Source organism: Cyprinodon tularosa, unplaced genomic scaffold, assembly GCF_016077235.1.
Source record: "Cyprinodon tularosa strain WSP-4 unplaced genomic scaffold, ASM1607723v1 ctg329, whole genome shotgun sequence".
NCBI lineage: Eukaryota > Metazoa > Chordata > Actinopteri > Cyprinodontiformes > Cyprinodontidae > Cyprinodon > Cyprinodon tularosa.
Window position 1 is genome coordinate 603,662 of NW_024039040.1, and position 22,925 is coordinate 626,586.

Sequence of the window (22,925 nt, forward strand, 5' to 3'; positions counted from 1 at the left end):
AATGCATCAACGCTGGCAGCTGAAGCCCATCTCCTTCCTCCCCGGCTCGGTAGCTAAGGGAATGATGTAAAAGCGATGCAAGCGCGAAGCCAGCTTTTGCTACAAGGTGGCCATCTGGGCGAGGTCTGCCAACCCCACTGTGAACGTCAGGAGCTCGGGCCAACTCGCTGAGATCCTGCCAGCTGCGAGAGTGGGAAAGGGGGCTGTTGGTGCCAGCAGGCCGGTGCCAACGATGAGGGAAATCGGGCCGGCTGGATGGTTGAGTGGCTGGCAGGGTGGTTGCACGGTTGGCTGGGGGGATCATGCAGCACCGCTGTGCAAACTCAAGCTCGGCACAACACCTGTGTCCCTCCCCCTCCTCCTCCATCCAATCCCTCCCCTCTCACTTGATGGCAGGACTCACAGATGCTTGCAAAGCTCCTGAGGATGTCGGAGAGCTTTTCTGCTCTCTCTGAAGTCAGACCAAAATAACCACAGGTGACTCTGGATCAACGGAGCTCTGTAAAACTCAGATGAGGCATCTTGCAATTCAGACCACAACAGAGAAGATAGAAAGCAGTGTGTATGTCATAGAAAATTGCCTGGCTAAAACAACAGGACCCTTCCCCCTCATCCCTCCCTCTTTCACAATTTCGATTCTTTTCTTTGGCAACAGGTGAGAGGAACTGCTTGAATCAATGAGCCTTCGGCAAGCGATGAAAACTGATTAGCAGGTGAGCTGAAATGAAGTTAACCGAAATGGATTTGCCAGCTCCGTTAGGGCAAGAGGTGTTCGCTGGATGGATCCCAATGCCCGAGCTGTTTCCAATGCAATCAAACAGCCAATCAATAGGAACAATTAAAGGAGTTCCAGAAAATGACGGCGATGACATAAAATCATTTGGTTCTGTTAATAATGACAGCTCATCTAAGTGGGCTGTCGAATGCAACCATTTAACCCTTTCCCTGCAAATTTTCAGATGGAAGTATAATACTTGAATTAGATTTAAAAAACATCAGCAGTCATGTGCTTAAAATTGTCAACAATCAATGCATACTGTTTGCAAGACACACAGAAAGGGGTGTCTTAAGAGACAAGCTCTAAACAGATTCTGCACGTTCCCAGCATGCACTTTGCAGCAGAATAATAATGACTATGATGAGGACCTTTGAAAGGCAGCGTCGCTGCAGTTCTCTCCAACTCTGAGATAAGTTTAAATTGTCTGTAATCACAGGATCCGGGAGCTGTGGGCTGACAAAGTCACAGAAAGACATCCAGCAATGCAGCAACACGCAATTTTAAGGCATTACTTAGCCATAATTACGGCTACATTTCCTCACTTTGTTATGACACACAAACGCGCACTGGTGAGCCACTGGTGCAAGAGGGGAGACGGCAGGCCGTGGGCCGCCACATCAATAACGAGGAGAAGGGAGGTGGATGAAACACATAACTTTGACCTAAAGAGCTCGGTAATTACATTTGGCATTTTGACAAGTGTTTAGCTGCAGTGAAGGTCAGTTCTGTCGGCATACGAGATCTATGCTAATCCAGTCAGACTGAAGAAAAAGGAGAAGAAGCTGTGAGAAGGAGACGGTAAAGGCCAGGATGCTGATGTATTTGAAAAAGCAGCCTAAAGCACTCTTCACCTCAGGGACGGCCTCGTGAGCCGACTCAGGTAGTTTAGAGACCTAGAACTAGATTCGGCAACAGAGATATTCACAGGTCCTTTTTGTCTGAGTCTGAGTCAAGTCACAACTTTCTAATCAATAGGCAAACAGTCTACCATCAAATGCAAGCCTTAAGTTTGCTTTAAGCACAAAACGCTTCAAGTCATGAATTCAGATTAATCTTCTCCAGGACTAAGTGGCGCACCTAACAGCTCTTGCATTACATCTACCATCAAAATATGCTTTCCTGCTTATTTTGGCATCAAACACACATGAATCAAATCAATGGTTCATTAACAGACTCCTTCAGAACACAATTGACATGCTAAAGAGGCGATAATCCCTCAGGGACACAGAAAAACATGCATGACAGCTGATCTTAATTGCAGCTGGCTACTCTGAATGTGACAAACCCTGCTGCATTATATACAGACAGGATACCTCTTTGAAACAGCCTCATATTACAATATTCTTTAGTTTCCCCTTTTTTAAGATCTTAATACAGCATCTCTTACCGTAACATAACACACTCAGAAATGTATGGGCCTCAGCATGTTGTGTTGAACCTGCAGTTGGCATTGGATTTTAATAGGTATGGTAAGTTCCATGCCTTACACATGGCAATCTGACTTTGTCAAGGTCAATTACATTAAATGGGTTTTGTTAAAGAAATACTGTACAACTAATATGAAGGGAGCCTGGTTTGTTGGGTTACTAGACTCTAAGAATGACAATAAAGTAGCTTTTAGGTCGTATATCAACAAGAAATGAGATCAGTGTTCTTCATTCAAGCAGCATTTATGAATCCTTGCAATTGAGAAATGATTCAGTATTCAACCTGTTTGGGTCACAAAGGATTGCACTACTTAAGAACTACAGGGGGGGATTCTCAGATACAAAGTGAAATGTTTTCCCACAAACATGAGGATTTTTGAAATATCCTTGACCTAAAGGAGACTAGCTCCTCACCAAATCTAACAATGAAAAACAGCTTCTGAGGCATCAGTAAGATAAGACTAACATCTAACCTTTTGCTCGGCATTAGTGAATACTTTTAAGTAATAAAGGAAACAAAACAAGCCTACAAGGTTAGGTTATTAAAGAGAGGAATAGAGGATCAGTTATTTTCCCCCATCGCACAGGACTAAAACTCCAGCCTTTTCAGTTTAATTACAAGAACAATGTCAAGGGGAAATACATGAAGATTTAGATTTAATAACATGAAGGTCATGTTAGGCAGAGTTCCTTAAAGATGCTGATGGATCTAAGGACCCTCTGTAGTGGTCTGTCTTATAAAGGATCTGAAGCAACACAGACCGATAGAGGATGCTAAGCGTTCAATTTTTCCTGTATTTTATGAAGAATCTTTCTTTGTATACTCCTCTCCAGAGGTTCCAGAGGGGTTCCAATAAAATGTTAAGTCTCATCTATGAGATTGTTCAACTTCTTTAAGAGAATGACTTCAATCCTGCTACCTTAAAAGGTGATGGCAGAAGAGATCACACTCTCCAAAAGAGACTTATGGATGATATTCAGCATCCTCCACCACCTCCACCACTTCTTCCAATGATTGGAACAGTCCTAATAAATTTCACTCCTCAAAATAAAAAAAGGAGTTTGGTTTTCATTACCTTTACTCTGACAATTTTTATATTGATGAGAATAGTTGCAGTGGAAAACGTCAAAAAAACATAAAAAGGGATGCTTGGCTGTTGTTGCTCAGTAGACGTTAAGAATGAATGAAAAAAGTCAAAGATAAGAAGGACTACACAAGCATTGTCAATTGTATAAATACCTGCACGAAGGTAAACATAAAGTTGTAGTATTTTATTACCCTGGACACATTTTTTGAACATATATCTTTATTTTTCTTTCATAAAGAAAGTCCTTTTCTTGGATGGATAGTTGACATAACTATTAACTCAACTACTCCTGGCCTAGTTCTTATGGAGTCAATATTAGTACTCCTCCTCCTCTCACCTGGGCAATGGCACAGTACCTCTACTTTTCTTACAATAGACTACTGCTGTATTAGTGCTTCAACAGCTCTTTCCGTCTGTTGTCTCTGTTCCTAAACCATGCCTGGTTGCAATAGACGTTTGCTCATGCTGAGTCCATTTCTGGTCGTGCTTGAGATTTCTTCTTACTAAAATGGATCGGTCTTCTCTGCAGGCTCCACATGCTTTCTCGAGAGAAGGGGCTGTTTCAGTGTCAATGATTCAATGCAGTTCCCTGTAATTTCTTTTGTAACTTGAGAAAATGACATATGAAACACAATTATAATTGCACATATATTTTGGCAATGCTGCTTGTCTCAAGTAAATTCCTTATAATGTAACACAAGTTGTATCTGTGTGTTGTATAGTAGTTTTCCATAATTAATATGAACTTAAATAAAACGGCACACTATCTATCTTACCATTATAAAAAATTGTTTCCATTTTAACTATATTGGACATGTTTATAGCCGTCGTCATCCATCCATCCTTCCATTTGCCGTCAGAATTATCCAAAGCCAGGTCGCGAGGGGTGCTGGTGATCACCAGCTGTCAATGGGCGACAGGTGGGGTACACCCTGGACAGGTCGCCAGTACATCGCAGGGCAACATAGAGACAAACAACCATTCCTGCACACACTCACATCTAAGGACAATTTAGAGAAGCCTTATAAAATAACAGTCCTGTTTTTGGACTGTGGGAGGAAGCCGGAGTACCTGGAGAGAACCCACACATGCTCAGGGAGAACATGAAACCTGCAGAAAGACCCAAGGCCGGGAATTGAACCCTGCATGGCAGCAGATCTACCCACTGCAGCACTGAGCAGCCCAGGTTTTCTTTCATGAATATGAACTTAAATAAAAGTCTCATCCAAGAATGAGATTGCACGCCACCTATCTTACCATTATGAAAAGTAGTTTCCATTTTTAACTTTATTGGACATGTATATAGCTCTCATCAAAAAATGTAAAAGAGGGCTCAGACTTGGTGATAAGAAAAATATGACCATGATTTTAGGGCAATTGCATTTTAAATATTCACTAATGTTAACCAGGAGAGAGTCAAAGCACAAGAGTCCTAACTATCTGAATCCCTAAAGCTTCTGTTAATAGGATCTCCCTCACTTCCCTTTCTTAAAAAGTCATTTCAAGAGTAATAAAACTATAAAATTACTGTGGTTTTACAATATTTCCAACCAACCGTTTAACATGTGAAGTAGAATATGAACATAGAAATCCAAGGCTGGTTGCTGAAGATGATAGAAAGATTTTTAATTTGAGTAAAGACAGAAACTATTCCAACGGTCAATAATTCCCTAGAGGACAGCTTTTGGGCATTTATGAATAACTATCCTCACACAGAAAGCCATCATTAGCATGTTTTCAAAAACAACTGCTGGTGGCATAAAAACGCATAAGTCAAGCGAGCAGACGGAGCAGGGATAAGACCATTTCAGCTGCTCTCCTCCTGCTTTAAGTGCTAATTGAGCTGCCCACCGTCCTGACCCTGACCCCCGGCCTATTCAGTGTCCCGTTCTCACGGCCGAGACGCACGGCTGGAAGCAGCCCCTGGGTCTTCCACCCACCCTTTGCTGGACAATGAGGGTCACCACCTCGCTGCCCACCATCTTGACATCCACCCCCTCATTTGACAATGGCCCCCCGGTGGCCCCAGAGCAAACCCCTCTACTCCTCCCCCATCCCACAATGGCTGGACGCGCGCGACAGAAGCAGGATCATGGATATTTAAAATGCAACACCAGGTCTGGTCAGGATAGAGGGCATTAATTTGACTTTTTCTGGCCCTTTGGGGCCCCGAGGTCAGAATCAGTTCAGTGTAAGAGGAAGAGGAATCCATGCCAGGAGTTAAGAAAAAGAATTAGGGATTTTAAACAAGCTGAACATGGTATTGACCTGTAAATAATCTCTTTCACACACCTAATAAATATTTGGAGGAAAAAATGACCAAAATGGGAGATGAAAACCTACTTAGTAGTATTTATTCCATATAGCCAGAGAACTTGAAAAAAAAAAGGGAAAGAAAAGAGTTAGATTTACTCATTGAGAGTACAGTAATAATCCTGCATGCAATCAATCTGCATAGAACTTTTGCATGTATAAACAGACTTTGTTTAAAATTGGCGAACGGTCTGTTTTAGTTTTAGAGGTAATACATTTCCAAAAAATATTCATGAATATATAAAGATGTTAAAAAATATGTAGGAAGAAAATCTTGCTTAATTATTATAGTAGTTTTGGTTCTTCAAATATTACTTCATTTTTTTTGTAATTGTTATTATTTTTTTTTTAATCAAAATTCCTTATAACGTATTTAAACAGCAAATACATATGTTACAATCTTAATCTTTTTTATATATTTTAGGAGGACCTTTATTTTAGGTTGAACTTGCAGCTGAAACTGATCATTGCCTTTAGGGTTTTATTTCATGTTAAAAGGAAATAATAAGTTGGCATAATAAAAGAAAAGGAGATCTTGAAAAGTAAACTATTGCTTTAAAATTAATGTAGCAAAATTTTAAATCTGTCTTCAAATCATATGAATATCATAACAAAAAATTCAAACAGAGATTTTATAACAAGTTCTTTCTAATGTGTTTAAGATTGTATTTATTCAACTTATTTCAAAAACAGATTTTTTTTTTTTTACATATTATTCTTTAAAATCTACCTTTTTAAATGAAATATGCTAAGCTAAATCTGGAGCTTGATGTTAGAGGATATCAAAAAAGCTATGTTATTTCCTTCTGAGCTCTTATTTCAGAATAAAATTATGTAGTGTTTTAAATAAAAAGGGAATACTAAATTAACCCCCCCCACCCACACATTTTCCCAGTGTTTCCAATTAGCCATTTAGCTTCCAAGTATTAAGTCAAACATATGCATATTTCCATTTTATTGCTCAGTTTAAAGTTTTAACTGACCCTATTACATTTCTATATGATCAATAGGCTCAGATAACATAAAAAAAAGCTAAATACTTTCAACCCCAGCTGCCACATGCCTTAACACATCCATTTGTGTCGGAGCATGTTTACATCCAGTCCTCACTCTGCATCACTGAGCGACCATAAATGATGATAAAACGACATCATTACAATGGCCGTGTAAAGCTTAATGTTTTAGAAAACCTCTATAAAACCAGAAGGGTGGGGGGGGGTAACGTACCCTTTGGAATGGAGTGATATTCTGGTTGAATATGACAAACGACGCTTTAAAGACAGAACCGCCCACGCCATTGCACTGCAGCCAAGAGGATGCTGTATTTCATTTTAAGCACGTTGTGTCAAATGTTTGCATTAAAGGGAATCGAGGCTCATCCGTGACCCCGGTGCGTAGAGCCGACGGGAATAGAGCAGGAGGCGGGAAAAAGAGAACGCCAGCAATGGCACTTAAAAGCAGAGAGAAGTGGCTGCAGCCGTTGCATAATCTGGACCTTAAATGGAGGAGAAAAAAAAAAATCGTTTGACGAGAATGGGGGGTGGGGGGTAGCTGAAAGAGAAATTCTGTGTTTGTGAAGAGGAGGGGCTGTAATTATCAACCAGGAACAAAATGGAGGAAAAAAAAGCGCACAGAGAGCTGCTCATGTAGTTATTTTGACAGATCCAATTCCCCTTGTTCAGGTGAAATGATGGTGTGTCCGTGTTTAAATGACACCTGGGGAATATAAGGAAAGTCTTTTCTCTCTCTGGACTGACAGCTCTGCTAATGGCAAACATTCCTCCTTTCTATATTCCCCACTTCATTAACACCCTCTTCTCATTACCACGACTCACGCTGCCGCTATGTACGTGCCCTCACACACTCCCACACACCTTTACAACATTTCCACAGCTGGATCCCACTTTGGAAGACAGTCCCTTTACATGCCTCAGAACTGCCAGAGTAATGCACGATGGACTGCAGATCTTGAAAGAGAATTGCTGAGGGGTTTTCAAAGTATGGCAATGAAGAAGCTTAGAAACCCATTGCTCTGTTTTTTTTTATATATATTTGAATCAAAATAAAGATATATAATAAATATAATTATTTGATTCCTTTTTGATCTCCTTGATTTTCAGCCCAAATGTTGAAGCATAACTTTTACATTCTGCCTGTTTTGAGGAAAGTAGAGCAACAGATATCACTGACTCTTTAGCTTCCTGAGCTTTTATTCAGGTATTTTAATAGAAATTGTGATGCTTATATAAACCAAAAAAAATATTATAGTAATGTGAAAACATCTCTATCTTTGTCAGATTGCTTTTAAGAGCTCCAGCGAAAGTGGATAACTCTTTCTAGTAAAATACTTGATTGGTTTAAATCCTACCTCAAGGACACGTCCTTTTTTGGGTCAGAAGGTAACTTTGCATCAGAAATGTGGCATTCCCCAAGGGTCCAATTTAGGGTCCCTTTTATTCAATATTTACAAGCTCCCACAACTCAGATTTTGATAAACAACAACATCAGTTACCACAACTACACTGACATCACACATTACAATGTCAACTGGTGATTAAGAACCTATTCAAGCACTGGGTAAATGGAGGAATAAGGGAAACCAATGTATGGATGTGCCAAATGTTCTTTAGCTAAAAAAACAACATCTAAGTTTTTGAACCTAAGGACATTCCAAGCTTTACACACAGCTTCAGTTAGGCTACTACATTGTGCTTAAACTCTGTGTCTATTGATGGACCTAGACCAAAATAAGATCTTTAGAGGCACATGGAGACAGAAACAAAGTTGGCCTTGTATCACATGCAGAACATAATGTGTCAGCAGAACATTAAAAACTAATTATTGTGTTCATCTTTACTAGAATTGATTACAGAAACTTTGTTTTCCTAGATTTGTATAAAAAGTTGACCAGGTAGCTGGTACTCAAAGAAGTATCATCCCGATTTTAAAGTCCTTAACTCCCTGTATCTTAGGTAACAGACCATAAATTACATCTGTATTACAAGTCAATAATTCACTGAAAGACTTAGCATCAAAATACAATATAGACCCGCATAAAGAGAATCATCCATCAAGACTTCATATCTACCCTGCACACCCAGAACCAAACATGGAAAAGCAGTTTTTAGTTCTCATGCTCCTCTAATCTGCTGCTTTAAATCCAGAATTTAAAAAAAAGTAGGCTATTTCTTTAGATAGGCCTTTCATGTGCCACATATTTATTATTAGTGTAATTTTGCTTAGGCAGTTAACACTGAAGAAACATGGCTTTCAACATAGCTCTTGAACCTTCTCCAAGGTAGCTACGTAGAAATAGGGTGCTTACCAAACAGAAACCACTTACTGCATCCCTGGTGGTTGTGCAGGATGTTGCAATTCTTGTGCTTCTGCATCTTGCTAAGGGTCAGTAACCCTGTTTGTGGTGGTTGACCAGCTAGAGCATATTGATGTAACATGACAGAGCTCTAAAACATCTTATTCTTAAAGGAGCCCAAAATAGGGGATTTGTGCACAAAAGACACAATGGACATGTTCTGCATAGTCCATAGATCTATCATCTGTGTTTAAAAGACAGAGGTTCCCTTAAATGTCAGAGGTGGAATAGACTGATTGCTGTGGCATGATCTAGGTAAACGTAGTTCTGGTATCAAGACATTGAATCCAAGGTTTGTAGATCGCAATGTTTGATTGTGCAAGAAGTTAAAGTTGGAGTAGATAATCTACAGCAGTAGAATATTCTACCCACCTTAGAAGAAAAACTACAGATATGAAATATGATCCGATCCCATTATGAATTAACTTAAGCTGCAATATTCATAAGGTATATTTTGAATGTGACATCAATGGCATGAAAGAATAAACACATCCAATCTTGCATGAATGGCTGAGGCTGTTTGTTGTGGAGGATATTTTCTTGGTACCCTTTAATGGAGAGCTCAATTACCTGAGTTTCTTTGGTTCGTGGAAAAGCATCATGAATACTTTCAGAGAATCTAATGGTTTATATGGGTGATTCAGTACAGACATAGAATTGGCCACATCTACTCAGGCTTATGAAAAACAATTCAGTTTAGGAAAATGAAGTAACATCTACATCCTTGTTTCCCAAATGCACTCAAAGACAGGCTGAAGGGTGCAGTTAGCAATGTGCTTCACTCAAAAAAAGAAAGTCAAGGTATAAAATTAAGAAAAGTTCTGTGGTGAAGAGTTTTAAAAATATTAATAATAAATTAATAATAATAAAAAACATCTGTTTGTGGGTAAGTATTCATTTCTTCCTCAAAGCTCACCAACTGTTCACTTGGATCTAATACTTCCATGTTGGTAAGAGGTCACAGACCCATTTGGGATGTTAGGTATCAACTAAGCAATGTCAGATCAATATTAACCTAATACCATCATCTCTACAAGATCTTTTGAATACATTTGCACTTCAAATGATAATTTATCAGTGTTCTAAGATGCATGATAAACCTACCTAGGGTTTTCAAACAACATAAGATAAGATCTCTCTAATGTTAATCCATGCTAGACGCAGAAACGGACCAGAGAAGCTACCCTAGCATGGTTACTGTATGGTTTATTTGGACCCTTTGCTGCATGACCTTGTTTAACCAGTTCTAAAACTATTTGGGTAAAAGCAAACCAAGACAAGAGAAGTAGTGAATTTTATCACTTTTTCAAATCTCTGAACCACTTCCTGGGATTGACCAGGAGTGTGAATGCTCCTTGACATTGTCCTTAAAAGTGCCAAGTCAGAGCAATCGCTCAAAGAAGGAACAAAACAAACAAAAAACATCATTTAAATAGATTCTAGTAGTTCAATCTGAGAAAACCAGGACTGGATAAGTACAAAAAAATAAATGGATAAAAATGAACGAACTATCTCAAGCAATGTTTAGAAAGATATCCATGTTTCAAATAAGGAAACAATGACATTTTTTTTTGTAAAAATCAACAGTATTATTTTTTTCCTTTTTATACAGGTATAAATCCATAACTGTGAGCATTGAAACAAAAATGTAAGAAAAGTGAATACATTTTGATTGCAAAACTCTCAAAAACTTTCTTCAGGTAACCACTCAAACATAAAACATGACCTGATTGTAAGTGCATCGTGTTCAAAAGTTGAGAGCAGCTGATTCAGGTATTATTCCTCCAGGTAACTTGCAATCAATCTGTGATGTATATGTTCATGCTCTGAATTTGAGCTGGAAAAATGCAGCAGATTGCGAGCACATTATCAAATATTCAAAAGTGCAACTGCCTCTTTAATATGATGCACTCCCTTATTAAAAGTTCAAGGAAGTTCTAGCAAGTTCTGGCAAGCTGGCATATCTTCTATAATAATCTTAGATGTATTTTGTAAAACAACTTATTTATGACTATTTATGAATATATTTTCTAGAATACAATATCAGTTTACAAGAATTACATTATAAAGTGCGGTCCAGTCAATGTATCAGAATAAAACGGAACATACCATTTAACATAATCTTCTCCAAGTATTTGGTAAATACCTCTTACAAGTTCAACTTTGACCACAGCCCAATGCTTTAAGCCATCAGCAGACATGGTCACAGCATTTGACCACTCTTCATGGCAAAAATTCTAGTTTTCCACCATTTGGGGCAAACTGTAATTCTTGTGTGCAAAATGCAGAGGTGGGCGAAGTACTCAAAAGTAGTACTTGAATACAAGTATTGGTACTCATAGGTAAATCTTACTTAACTACATGTGAAAGCTAGTTGGTCAAACATCTACTTAAGTTCAAGAATTGATGTACTCACTTTTGAAAATACTTAAGTATTCAAAAGTACATGGATTTAAAACTACTTAAGTATTCAAAAATACTAATTCAATTTCTAATATCAGTAAATTTCTGTGTGATGTGCAGTTTAATTTCCAGAGTAATTTTAAAGGGTTTCAGAAACCACCTGATGTATTGATGCGTAGAACCACCTGCTACAAATTCTACACCATTTGTAAAGAACTTCAGCATCAAAATGCCAGCAAAGAACAGGTATTTTTATTATTAATTCTTATTTAGAAACAAAGCCAAAATGGCCGTGCAGGTGGTGCAGTAGTTAGCGCGCATGACCCATGTATGGAGGCCTCAGTCCTTGACGCGGCCGACCCGGGTTTGAATCCGACCTGTGGTCCTTTGCCGCATGTATCTCCTGCTCTCTCATACCCCCTTTCTTTTCAGCCTACTGTTGAAAAAATCAGCCACTAGTGCCGTAAAAACTAAAAAAAAAAAGCAAAAACAAAACTGGAATATTTTGATTTTCTCACACTTTCATTATGCAATAGAGGTTTAGGGTTGACTTATGACAGAGACCAGCAACTCATCTTACGCAACAACTTGGTCACATGGCAACAAATAATGCCTTAATAAAATCTATAAACTACAAAGAATATCTGCCCTGAGTTTCTCACATTTGTGTAATGTCATGAACATCTCTAAAGCAGTGGTGTACAGGTTCAGTCCTAAGGGCTGCTATCTGGCATGTTAAAATGGCATTTCAAGAATATGGTTTAAAAAGATAAGATGAGCAAAAGTAGCAAGTAACTAGCAGCTTCCTTGAAATGTAGTGGGTTGAAAGTTATAAGTACCCCCCAAAAATCACTTTAGTAAAGTAAAGATACTCAAACAAATGACTTAAGTACAGCAATCAAGTAAATGTACTTTGTTACTTTCCACCACTGGTAAAATGTGTTTATGATGACCATGAAAGTAATGCCTGCTTTCAAACTGGAAATCTTGGTGTTGACTGAGAAGATTAACCTCCAACTTCTAGATGGATTAAAATTGCCAACATGAAAAAGCTAAATCCAACCCAAAGAAACTGTTTATCATTTTTTTCAAAGTATATGACCTGAGCTTTTAGAAGTACTTTATATTTGGAAATGTCAATGTAAGGTTTTTCAAACCAAAAACACTACCAGCTCTAAAAGCATCAGTTTGGGTAAATGTGATCTTTCTAACTTCCAAATTTTGACCTTATATGTTAGAGTGTCACACCCATGTTTAGTGTATACTAATTTTTCCCTGTGTTGTGCGATTTTCATTAAACAGAGGGGCATGATAAATATTTTGAGATTTATCAAATAAATGAAATTACAGTGACAACGAAGAGGTTTCTGAAAAGCTGACTGTAAAGGTGGATTCAGACAAAACACGGCATCTGCAGCGAGTGCCATCACAAGAACACAGGTGCAGGTAATAAGGAAAAAACTGGGGGATTGAATTACTGAAAGCTGGCTGAGGGAGACGTTTAAACAGTGAAAGACACAAAGGAGAACCTATTCAAAAATATAGGAAAAATCACCAACTAAAACAGTAGAAAATAAGCAAGAGCAAAAGACCAGAAAACAACTGTCAAAAGGTAAACAGAGAGAACTATGTTTTATGTAGAAAAGTGAATCAAATAACTCAAAATAAACCCAAACCATGCAATCCTGGAACTTAAACTGTTGGCGAAGGGTGAACAACAGCATGCAGAAATGAAGGACACTGATTGCGTTATGTACACCAACGGTCAAAGGGCTAGACACAGCTTCTCATTCAATAGTTCTTTTAGCTTTAATAATTCATATAGGAACTCCCTTAAACCCGTTGGAAAACCATTTTAGGTGATGACCTCACGAATGTGTGAAGCAGTAATCAAAACATAGGAGGACTATTTAGAGTCATAAAAAAAATCTAAACATGAAATGTGTTTTGATTTATTTCACATTGGCATATACTTCATAGTTTTGATGTCTTCCCTGTATACACATGACATAACCGGATAAAAATAAAGGAAAAGCCAATGAATGAGAAAAAACTTCCGACTGATATTTTACTTTGTCAGATATAAAGCAGTTTTCTTCTCTCCCACAGGCAAGCTAAATAAATATGAAAATTCCAGTCATCTGTTTTTCGTATTAAAATAATCCTCAGATTTGTTGATCCCCCATTGTTTGATCAGCGATACAATTAAAATTAAGCATACTGCAATGAAAAGCAAACCAAACTAAAAGAAATGTATCACTTGATCACAAAGGGTAAGTATGAATATGAACACTATGGCTTAAAAAAATCCCTGCAAAAATGCTACGGGTAGGTCGTTGGTTTTAAAAGAGCCCCAACATGGGCCCCAGGTGCAGCAGAGAGCCATTTATAATGAACCATCTTTTTCTTTGTCAATATAAAGACAACATTAGCCGAGCCGAGGAGAACCTACCAGCCACGTTGGCCACATCTGCCGTGCTGACGTTCTGGGAGTTGCGGTTGACTTTGAAGGTCACGGCCGGTCCCACCACCCTGTGAGACACACAAACACACATTAGAAAAGGTTTACAAAAGGCACACTTAGAGTCCATTTCCATCTATGGCTTTGCATTGTTTTTTCAAAGGGAAACTGAGCTGTGCTCATAAAGGCTCAGCAATACATAGCTCTCAGAAAAAAAGAAAAAAACAGCATTAACCTGTGGCAATCCTTTAGGCTCCTGCAATCCCCATCACTGCTGAAAGATAACCTCTTGCATCTAAATGCAATGTGTCTGCCAGCATTTAAGCACATGAGGAAATAAAGATAAGGCCGGTGAGAAAGTAGGGGTTTGGGCGTTCATCAGGAGGAAGGGAAGGTATCGCAGGAAGCAGCTTTTTCATACGTTGGAATTCTGAATGAGCACAATGTGACTATAATGTGCATTACAGTGATAAATGTAAATGCATTGATGTCAAAACCATCTGAGAGGATAAGGAGCAGCAAGACCTCCACACCCCCACCCAGACCCATATTCTTTTCAGCATCTATCATCAATAATCCACCTTGAGTCGAAGCAAAGAAAAATACTGGGTGGTCAGAGCCGGAGTGGGTCTCCCAATGTGATTAACCTCATGTTTTTTTCTGCTGTAATTCAGATTAAAAGCCCAGCGGGAAGGAACATTAGAGAACCCCACCCCACCACCACCACGTCCAGGATGCATTGTGCATCACAATAGGATAGTACTTCTACTGTAGCAACAGTGTTATAAAACACTTTGAAATCATTATGAAGCCAGTGCTGTCCTAACGCTGCTGGAAAAGAAAATGCTCTAAATGTGTTCCTAGTGTTTTATATTGATGGATATAAACCGTTTTCAGAACAGGAGTTGAGTGCATTTTTCAGGCAGTAGGGTCGGCCTCTTCTGTTGTAGCAAATTAAGTTAATGGATCAGCAAAGTAATTAAGAGGTAGGTGCAAAATAAAAAGCCTATTATTCGCCTTACCAGAATCCCAACCCATAGTGCAAGTCGTTCATTCCTATTTCTGTGATTTACAGTGTTTTCCTTGGGTAAAATGTTCTTTATCCAAGTCATGCTGAGATTAAATATAAAAGAATGTTGTTGAAAACCATCGGGGATTTCAACCTACTCAAAGACGGTAGTAAAATCAAAAAGATAAAGTGAAAATGTATTTACCATGACGTGAAAAGTTTTATCTCATATCTGAGTTTTTTTTTTTTTTTGTAGTAGCTTTTGAAAAGCTCTAAAGAAGCCATTAATGGCCAGATACTTCAGAAGAAGATGACTTTACCTTGATTTTGCCATTTTCCTTTTAAAGTCTACTTCAGTAAAAGATAGGTATTTAATAGAGCAGCCAATGTATTTTTGCTGCTGTGTGACAATTTCAGTCACTGGAAATTTACCAGGGGGTATTTACAATTACATTTAAAAACAAAACGTAAAAAAAAAAAGACAATTCTGATTTATTTTTAGTGCTGAGGCAGAACATTTAAAGAGTCAAAGTGCATTACATTACTGGAAGCTATTTTTCCTTTTTTATACACTTGAGTTTCTTCAAGTTACCAAATAGATTATATTACTTTTTTAATGATAATACAGTCTTTCTGGAAACTACTTGTATATTACAGGAGAATTGAAGAATTAAAATGTTTGAGAGGTTTACACATTTAACTTTACAGAAATGAGCTTGTTCCCCCTGTAGAATGTTATGTTTGCCCGATGTTCTTAATAAATCCTGATCTTTTAGACTAAATCATAAACAGGTTAGCAGCCAAAGTAGATCTTTTGTTTAAGATCCGTTTGAGTCAAAGAAATAACAGCGACAACATATTGGGGGTTATGGCATAAAAATTGGAATCCTAAGGTTCTGAGTTCGAGCCCCACTCCCACAGAGACTCTGGCTCTCTGAGCAAAAGACCCTTAACCCCGCACTGCTCCCTGGGCGCCCCACAATGGCAGCCCACTGCTCCCCAAGGGGATGGGTTAAAAGTAGAGTGTGAGATCAATTAAGTTCAATTATTTATTGTGTCAATCAATTAAGACCCATATAAGTAGGGATGGGGATCGTTAATATTTATTGATATTGATACCTTTATCGATACTGCTTATCGATCCGAGTCTTTATCAATACCACTATCGATACTTTTCTGTTATTTGGTGGAAAGACGATGCGACAATATGTTTTAACAGACAGAAAGGAAGTGGGGGGAAAAAATTATTTGAAGAAATGTCCTATATTTTGAAGAAATGTCTTCTTTTGGTTTAAAAAAATATATACATTTTCACAACTGTTGGTTAAAGCTACAGTGTGTAATAATTACAGGCATATAAATTCAGAAATTTAATATATTATACATAACTATGTTATTTATCATCACCTATGAGCTCAGCCTTTTAACCATAACATTTGCGTTGCCTTAGAATTCGTTATTTATAATTACATAGGAGCGGGTCTCGCAGCCATGGAGGCTGACATCTTTGCGCTACGGCAGCGCAGAGGCAACAAACTAGCGATTGCGAGATCTCCCATGACGCTCGAAAATAACTACGGCAAGTTGAGAGAGATGAACTGAGACGGTACTGAACAGTAGATGGCAGTATTATGCCTGAGAAGCGTTTAGTCTGCCTGAAACCAAAGAAGAAGAAGAAGCAGGTATACTACGCCTCGGTAACAAGAAAGGTAAACAAGGCGGCAGGCGTGAGTGACTTTGCAAACTGTTTGGCACTGTGTGGCCAAACATCAGACGAATGGAGGATCATGCCTACTCTGTATCACAACGAAAAGCGGCGGACACCGAACCCCCGTCATCTAAGAAGCGAAAACACGACGAGAATAAACGCAAGAGTGACAAGAAACGACAAAAAACACGGATCAACATTGGCACGGCATTTACACGATGGAAGTCACTGATGGAGGAAAAAGGTTTTCAAAGTGACGCTCAAGTTGCCAGTTTTCTCTTGGACAGGTAATTAATCCTATACACACAATTGTCTAATATCACTGCAGTTTTTGGAGTACAGGATGCTCAGACCTGTCTAAAACAATAACATGCTGCGTGATGATGCTGTTACTCTCCAGTATACTTATTCAGCAACGTCCCTGACGTTTCACAGGTAATGATTCAGTAATTTTCTGTAAAATAATTTTCTGGATATATACCTCGGTTACTTCTCTCCGGCTCCTTTGGAGATCTTCAAGCCTTTCCTCCTCTGCTCTCACCCCGCTGGCTCCCCTCTCTCGCCTGGCCCCAGCTGCACGCTCACCCCGGCCTCTCTGCCCTCTTCCTTTCCCTCTTCCTTGCCTTGTAACCCCCGTGCCACAAACAAGACTTGGACTCTGTAAACGGGGAATATATATTCTTCCAGCGAACACAATCTCGCTGTTAAACTAATGACTACAATTACTTCGTCTGTTTATATCACCATGCAAAGCAGCTCACCAAAACGTCACAACGACGTAGAAAAAATAACGGGTATATTTATTATCTTAAGTCTACATGAAATCTATACCCTACACAGACTAATGAAATACTATCTGTAAAATTATCTATGTAAACAAACCTCATCACTTGAGAAGGTAGGTGATGCGGACGTCGTGGAAGACATTTTGTCCCGTAACGCTCGCCGTACTGTTGGGGGGGAGAAGCGGTGGGGGGGAGACGTTCATGTTGCTGCAGTCTGCAGTCTGACCGCTAGATGTCGCTGAAAATTACACACTGTAGCTTTAATGTATTGTCTACTGTCACTTTTCATCATGTTTTTAGTGATTAGGAAAATATTTAGCAAATAAATAATTGTATTTTAAATTAAATGTAATTTTTAATAAATGTTGGCATCAGTAGTTTAATTATATATTCTAAAATAATTAGAGCAATATACAACTGTATTACTCATGTTTCTCGCCAAAAACTCAATTTCCCTTTTCTTTGCGTTACACTTGAAAGCAACATGATAACCTAATTCTCGTTTTACTGAGCCAATCTGAACACATCATCACGCAGCACGTCTGAAACTTTATTTACTTTTGCAAGCTAACTAGCTTGTATGCTGCCGATTACAACACGGATTTCACAATTACTATTTTTAACTGACCGGACAAGCTACAAAGTCTGTGTGCGCGCTCACCAGTGGTACTCTGAATGGATAATGAAGACGGGCCCGACTGTGGTGCGGCGGCAGCAGCAGGAGGAGGAGGAGGAGGAGGAGTCTTTTCAACCCGGAGACGGTGGAAGGTACTGCATTTGGCCTATATTTCATGCACAATACTAATGTGCTTGGCCATTGAGGTTGTGTCCCCCCGTTTAAAAGAGATGATTTTGCAACATAAGTTGCATTTCGCTTCTTCTTTATCTTTGAGCTTGGTAAAATGAAGCCGAGTCGCGAGCGAAGTTAACTGCCAGACTTTACTTGTTTTACTTTTAATATCTGTTTGCTTACAATTTAATTCCAAAACATTGGTGGACACGCTGCAGTGATTGGATTGATTAGATTTAAATGCTGTGTCGCGACTTGAGGGACACACAATTATGTTACAGGACCTCCGGGAGAAAAAAAAAAAACGACCAGACTCGATAGTGGTATCGATAAGCCCAAACGTTATTGATTTTCGGGTTTTGAAAAAAGTGGAACCGGGTCCTTGATAGAACCGGGTTTCAATCCCCATCCCTACATATAAGCATAGAGGGCTGAGCACTGTAATCAGGTCCTACCCAGATTGGAAACTGCTGCTAAATGTGTCCTGGATAAAACTGAAAAAGACAAGTAACATGGGGCCCTTTTGTAGTATACCACCTTAACTCAACAGGGGCCCATTTTCCTACTTGAAAAAACTTGAGACTATACAGTTTAATTAAACACTCAAAATATAAAAAAAATTATCACAACCGTCCATCTTCCTGTGTTAACTGACTAAAATCTTGATTGTTAGATTTTTATTTTTGAAATGTTAAGGCAACAACTAAAGCCATTTATTTACTTTAATAATACTAGTCAATGTGCAATTTTAATTAGCGATATTTTTTTTTGGGCCCTGAGGCCATAATGTCAAAGTAAAATTATTTGAAAATGAAAAAAATTAATAAAAGTATATTGCATTTATAAGATCCATTGTAACTAAAGAAACACCATGGTAAACCTAAGCCTATGAACTGTACAGAAGGAAATGTCAAAATTCAAATTTCTTTTTTTACTATTCTCATTATCATCGCTGTTCTGTTCTTTCCAAAGAAACAAGCTTTAGTCTCCATATAAACAATACTAAAGAAGAAAAAAATAACATAAAACACCCATTTTCAGCTGCTCGGTCTCTTGGAACACAACGGCTCATTTTCTTGGACGATTTTTTCCTCCTCTGAGTGCAGAGGTTGATATATTTGCCACATCCATGAAGTGATTTATCAGCCAGCCCAGGCAAAGGCTCAGAGTGCGATGAAGAGAGGGGGAAAAAAATCACTCTCGTCGAGATTATCACATGTCCATCTGTCGGCCCTTGCTACCAAGGGCAGCTGCAGCACAAAGGTACATCGACTTTAAACCTTATAAATAACCTCAAGGGGAAAATAGATCTTCGTGAAGATTATTTCTTCACCTCTTATTGCTCAGATTTATCATTTGGGGGGAAAATACTTGACTGTCATAAGTTTGAAGAATGAAATAATCACCATCCTAAGTAGCTAAATCATATGTAGTGTACTCCAGCCAGCATTGCATTATACCTACAGAGAAAAGTAGCACTATTGATATGTGGTTTATTTAACATTTAAACTTTTTTTTTTTTTTTTTTATGAAGAAGGAAGTACATTTGGTAGCTTGATTGACACCTGGAACAAACCCAGTCATGTTATGAAATCACAACCTCCCTCTTTGCTTGGATGAATAATAACACCTTTCAAGTCCCAATCCTGTTTTTATTTTTGTCATTAAACCTGAAGCATGAAGCAGAAAAATAAACCTTTCCCGACTGTAAACAGATTCGACACAGTGGAACAAACAAGCTGAAATTACAGAGACTGCTTGATTAAATTCTTAACATTTCTAATTGGGAATCACACCTAAAAATGAACTAGAAATGCATCAGCAGCAAATCACAAACCTTTCTGAAGAAAAAAAAAGAAAGCTTTCAAATCTTCAACGGTTTAGAGTTAATATATTGGGACTATACAGTTTTTTAAGGGTTGCTAAAAATCTACCTTGAAGTTGGCCATATTGTACAGTACCAGCCATTCAAAATGGCCCTTCCTAATGGCAGCCCACTTCCCTGCAACTCCCAGCAAAAAAAACCCTCCAATTTCCAGCCACTGGAGGGACCCCGTCCTTCTCCTGGGCGTGTATGTTTTTTTACTCTGCTTCCACCCTCTCTTTAGATCTTAATGTCCACAAATCATGACAGAAAAAATATTTTAGTACAAAGATTGATGTTTAAAAAGGAATTTCAGGGGACTCACCTTCCCCACTTTCCTTGGGGAAATTTTGAATGGCTACTACTGTATGTGTCCTGTCTGTGATGCAGAATCCACATAAACAGTCTGCAGAAATTTGAGGTTTCATACTTAAGTGTAAACCGATTTTCCACATTTCTGTTGTATATTTATTAGCTGATGTAAAAACATTTTTCAGCTCAGCATGCAAAAAAGAGTGTGTGTATATACGTAGTAGGGCTGCAACTAACGATTATTTTGCAAATCGATTAACCTGTCCATTATTTTTTTCGATTAATTGATTAATAATCAGATAGAAAAATGTTCCTTAAAGAAGACATTTTACGAAATTAAATCAGATGAAACCAAGGGCGTAGGTTTGATTTCAACTTTGGTAGGGACACTATTCTTCAGTTTCATTGGTCCTTTGCAAAAATATGCATGCTCTTTCTTATGCTTAATGTGAGCTTCAGGGCTCATTTTCTTTAAAGAGAACAGCAGCATTTCTTGCTACATTAATACAAATCGTATACCGTATTTTCACGACCATAAGGCGCACCGTACTAAAAGGCGCAGTCTCAGTTATGTGTCCCATTTCTGTATTTAACACACACATAAGGCGCACCGGACTATAGGGCGCGTTTTTTATATACAGGTACATGTCCTCTACTACCTTTAAATACCTCTACTGCGTATTTAAAAATACAGCGGGGGCAAAACTGAGTATGACTGTGCTTTATTCATGTATTTATTACAAAGTATTAATCAAACCTGGCAGCTGGCCGTGAGACAGACACATCGCAGATGACACAGCGCTGTGATCACTCCTAAATTAACTTAAAATCCTGAAACCTGCCGACGGAATATGTTCGCCTTATATGGGTGCCTGCAGTTTAAATTATTTAGATGAAAAACACCTGCCATCCACCGCGTGAACCTGGAGGCTGCCCAGCCTAGAGGCTGCTGATGAAAGGATTTCTCCTGTCGGTGCACCGCTGGTATGTGGGGGTCTGAGCGCCTCCGATAGAAATAGATAATCTGGATGAACTGACTGCAATTATTAAGTTTTCAGGTGGACTTTCTCACTTAAAAACATATTAAAACTACTTTATTCCCACTGATCACAGCAAATATAGCTGCAAGATTTAGATTATTTAGATGAAAAAACACCTGCCAGCCACCGCGGTGAAGAGGAGGAGACCCGCCCAGAGGCTGCTGTTGAATTAAGTTTTCAGGTAGAAAAATAGAGCGGGAGCAAAACTGAGTATGATTTTGCTTTATTCATGTATTTATTACAAAGTATTAATCAAACCCATCAAAGTCATCATCCTCTGTTTCTGAATAAAACAGCTGCGCTAAATCAGACATGCCAATTTCCCCTTCTTCGCTGTCAGTCACTTTCCGTGCAGCGCGGCTCCTCAGAAATAATGCCGGCTTTTGCAAAAGCTTGTACAACAGAGCCAGCAGACACATTAGTCCATCTACAATCCATCCGCAAACGGTGGCGTAACTTGCCCAGCGCTGCCTTCCACTTATCGTGAAACTGTGGTCTCCATCTGTCATCCATCGCTCCCACGCCGCTCGCAGCCTTACTTTGAACGGCCGCTTCACACTGATGTCGAGCGGTTGAAGCTCGTTTGTCAGACCCCCGGGATAACGGCGAGCACAGTATCCATTTGATTCACCTTTTTTTTCACATCGGCTATGAGATGGGCACGCAGCGATGGTGATGTATAGGGCCACTAAAATGTGCCTTTAGCCGACAGAGCGACCCACTTAGAGCAGGAATTATACCAAGATTGTAAAAAAATATGTAAACATTTAGCATTTAAGAAGTAAAAAAAAAAAAAGTTTTTGTCTGTCAATATTCTCCATACAGAACTCCTCCAAAGGAAACGTTTAAATGTTTCTGTTTCACCTGGTTTCATTTCATAAAAGATCTTCTTTAAGGAGCCTTTGGCTATCTGATTAAAAGATAAAATAAAATAGATCATAACGTTGTTAACTTACATTTCTCAAGTTCCACAAATCAAAAAACTCTCTCCTGCTTCTTTACAGAACTCCAATCAGAAGCTTTCGCCTGTTTTAGCTTAGATAATATTTTTTTAATGTGGACCAGTTTTTTTAGCCCAATATTAATTTATTTTTGCGTCTTTTTTTTTCGCGCTCCAAGCACCCGCGCGCGCGCACATACAGACTAGAAAACACGCAATCAGAAAGAGAGAAGGCGGAACTTAAGGCAGAATAATCAGAGAGTTAAACCGCGCAGCACAGTTGATGCGCTGCTATGTGAAAGGGACAGCAAAGAGCAGGCAGCTGCAGCTACCAGGCAGAGAAGCTGCGAGAAGAAAAGAAGCGGCTGCTGTATAGTAAATTATAAACATGTTGCTCACATCCAATTATTGGAAGGGACAAATAGGTCCGTCCAAAATTTTGGTAGGGACATGTCCCTATGGTCCCTATACAAACCTACGCCAATGGATGAAACTGTTGGGAGCTGGAGAAGTTCCACCTTTCTCCAGCAGAGTCCGCCGTGGATCCTCCTGAGTGAGCCTTCTGCACAGCTGCAGCCCATCAGATCATCAGAGGATCCACTACATAAGCTGTCTTCAGACCTTGCCTCAATGC

The 22,925-nt window shown here is 38.9% G+C and overlaps 1 protein-coding gene across 1 annotated transcript in view; it reads right to left on the reverse strand.

The window, feature by feature from the left end:
* LOC119788871 (receptor-type tyrosine-protein phosphatase N2-like) overlaps nt 1-22,925 on the reverse strand; it is a 299,019-nt gene that overhangs the window by 179,085 nt on the left and 97,009 nt on the right. The window contains exon 11 of the mRNA XM_038293569.1: nt 13,835-13,914. Within this exon, the coding sequence (XP_038149497.1) occupies nt 13,835-13,914 (80 nt within the window). The remainder of the gene's footprint in view (nt 1-13,834; nt 13,915-22,925) is intronic.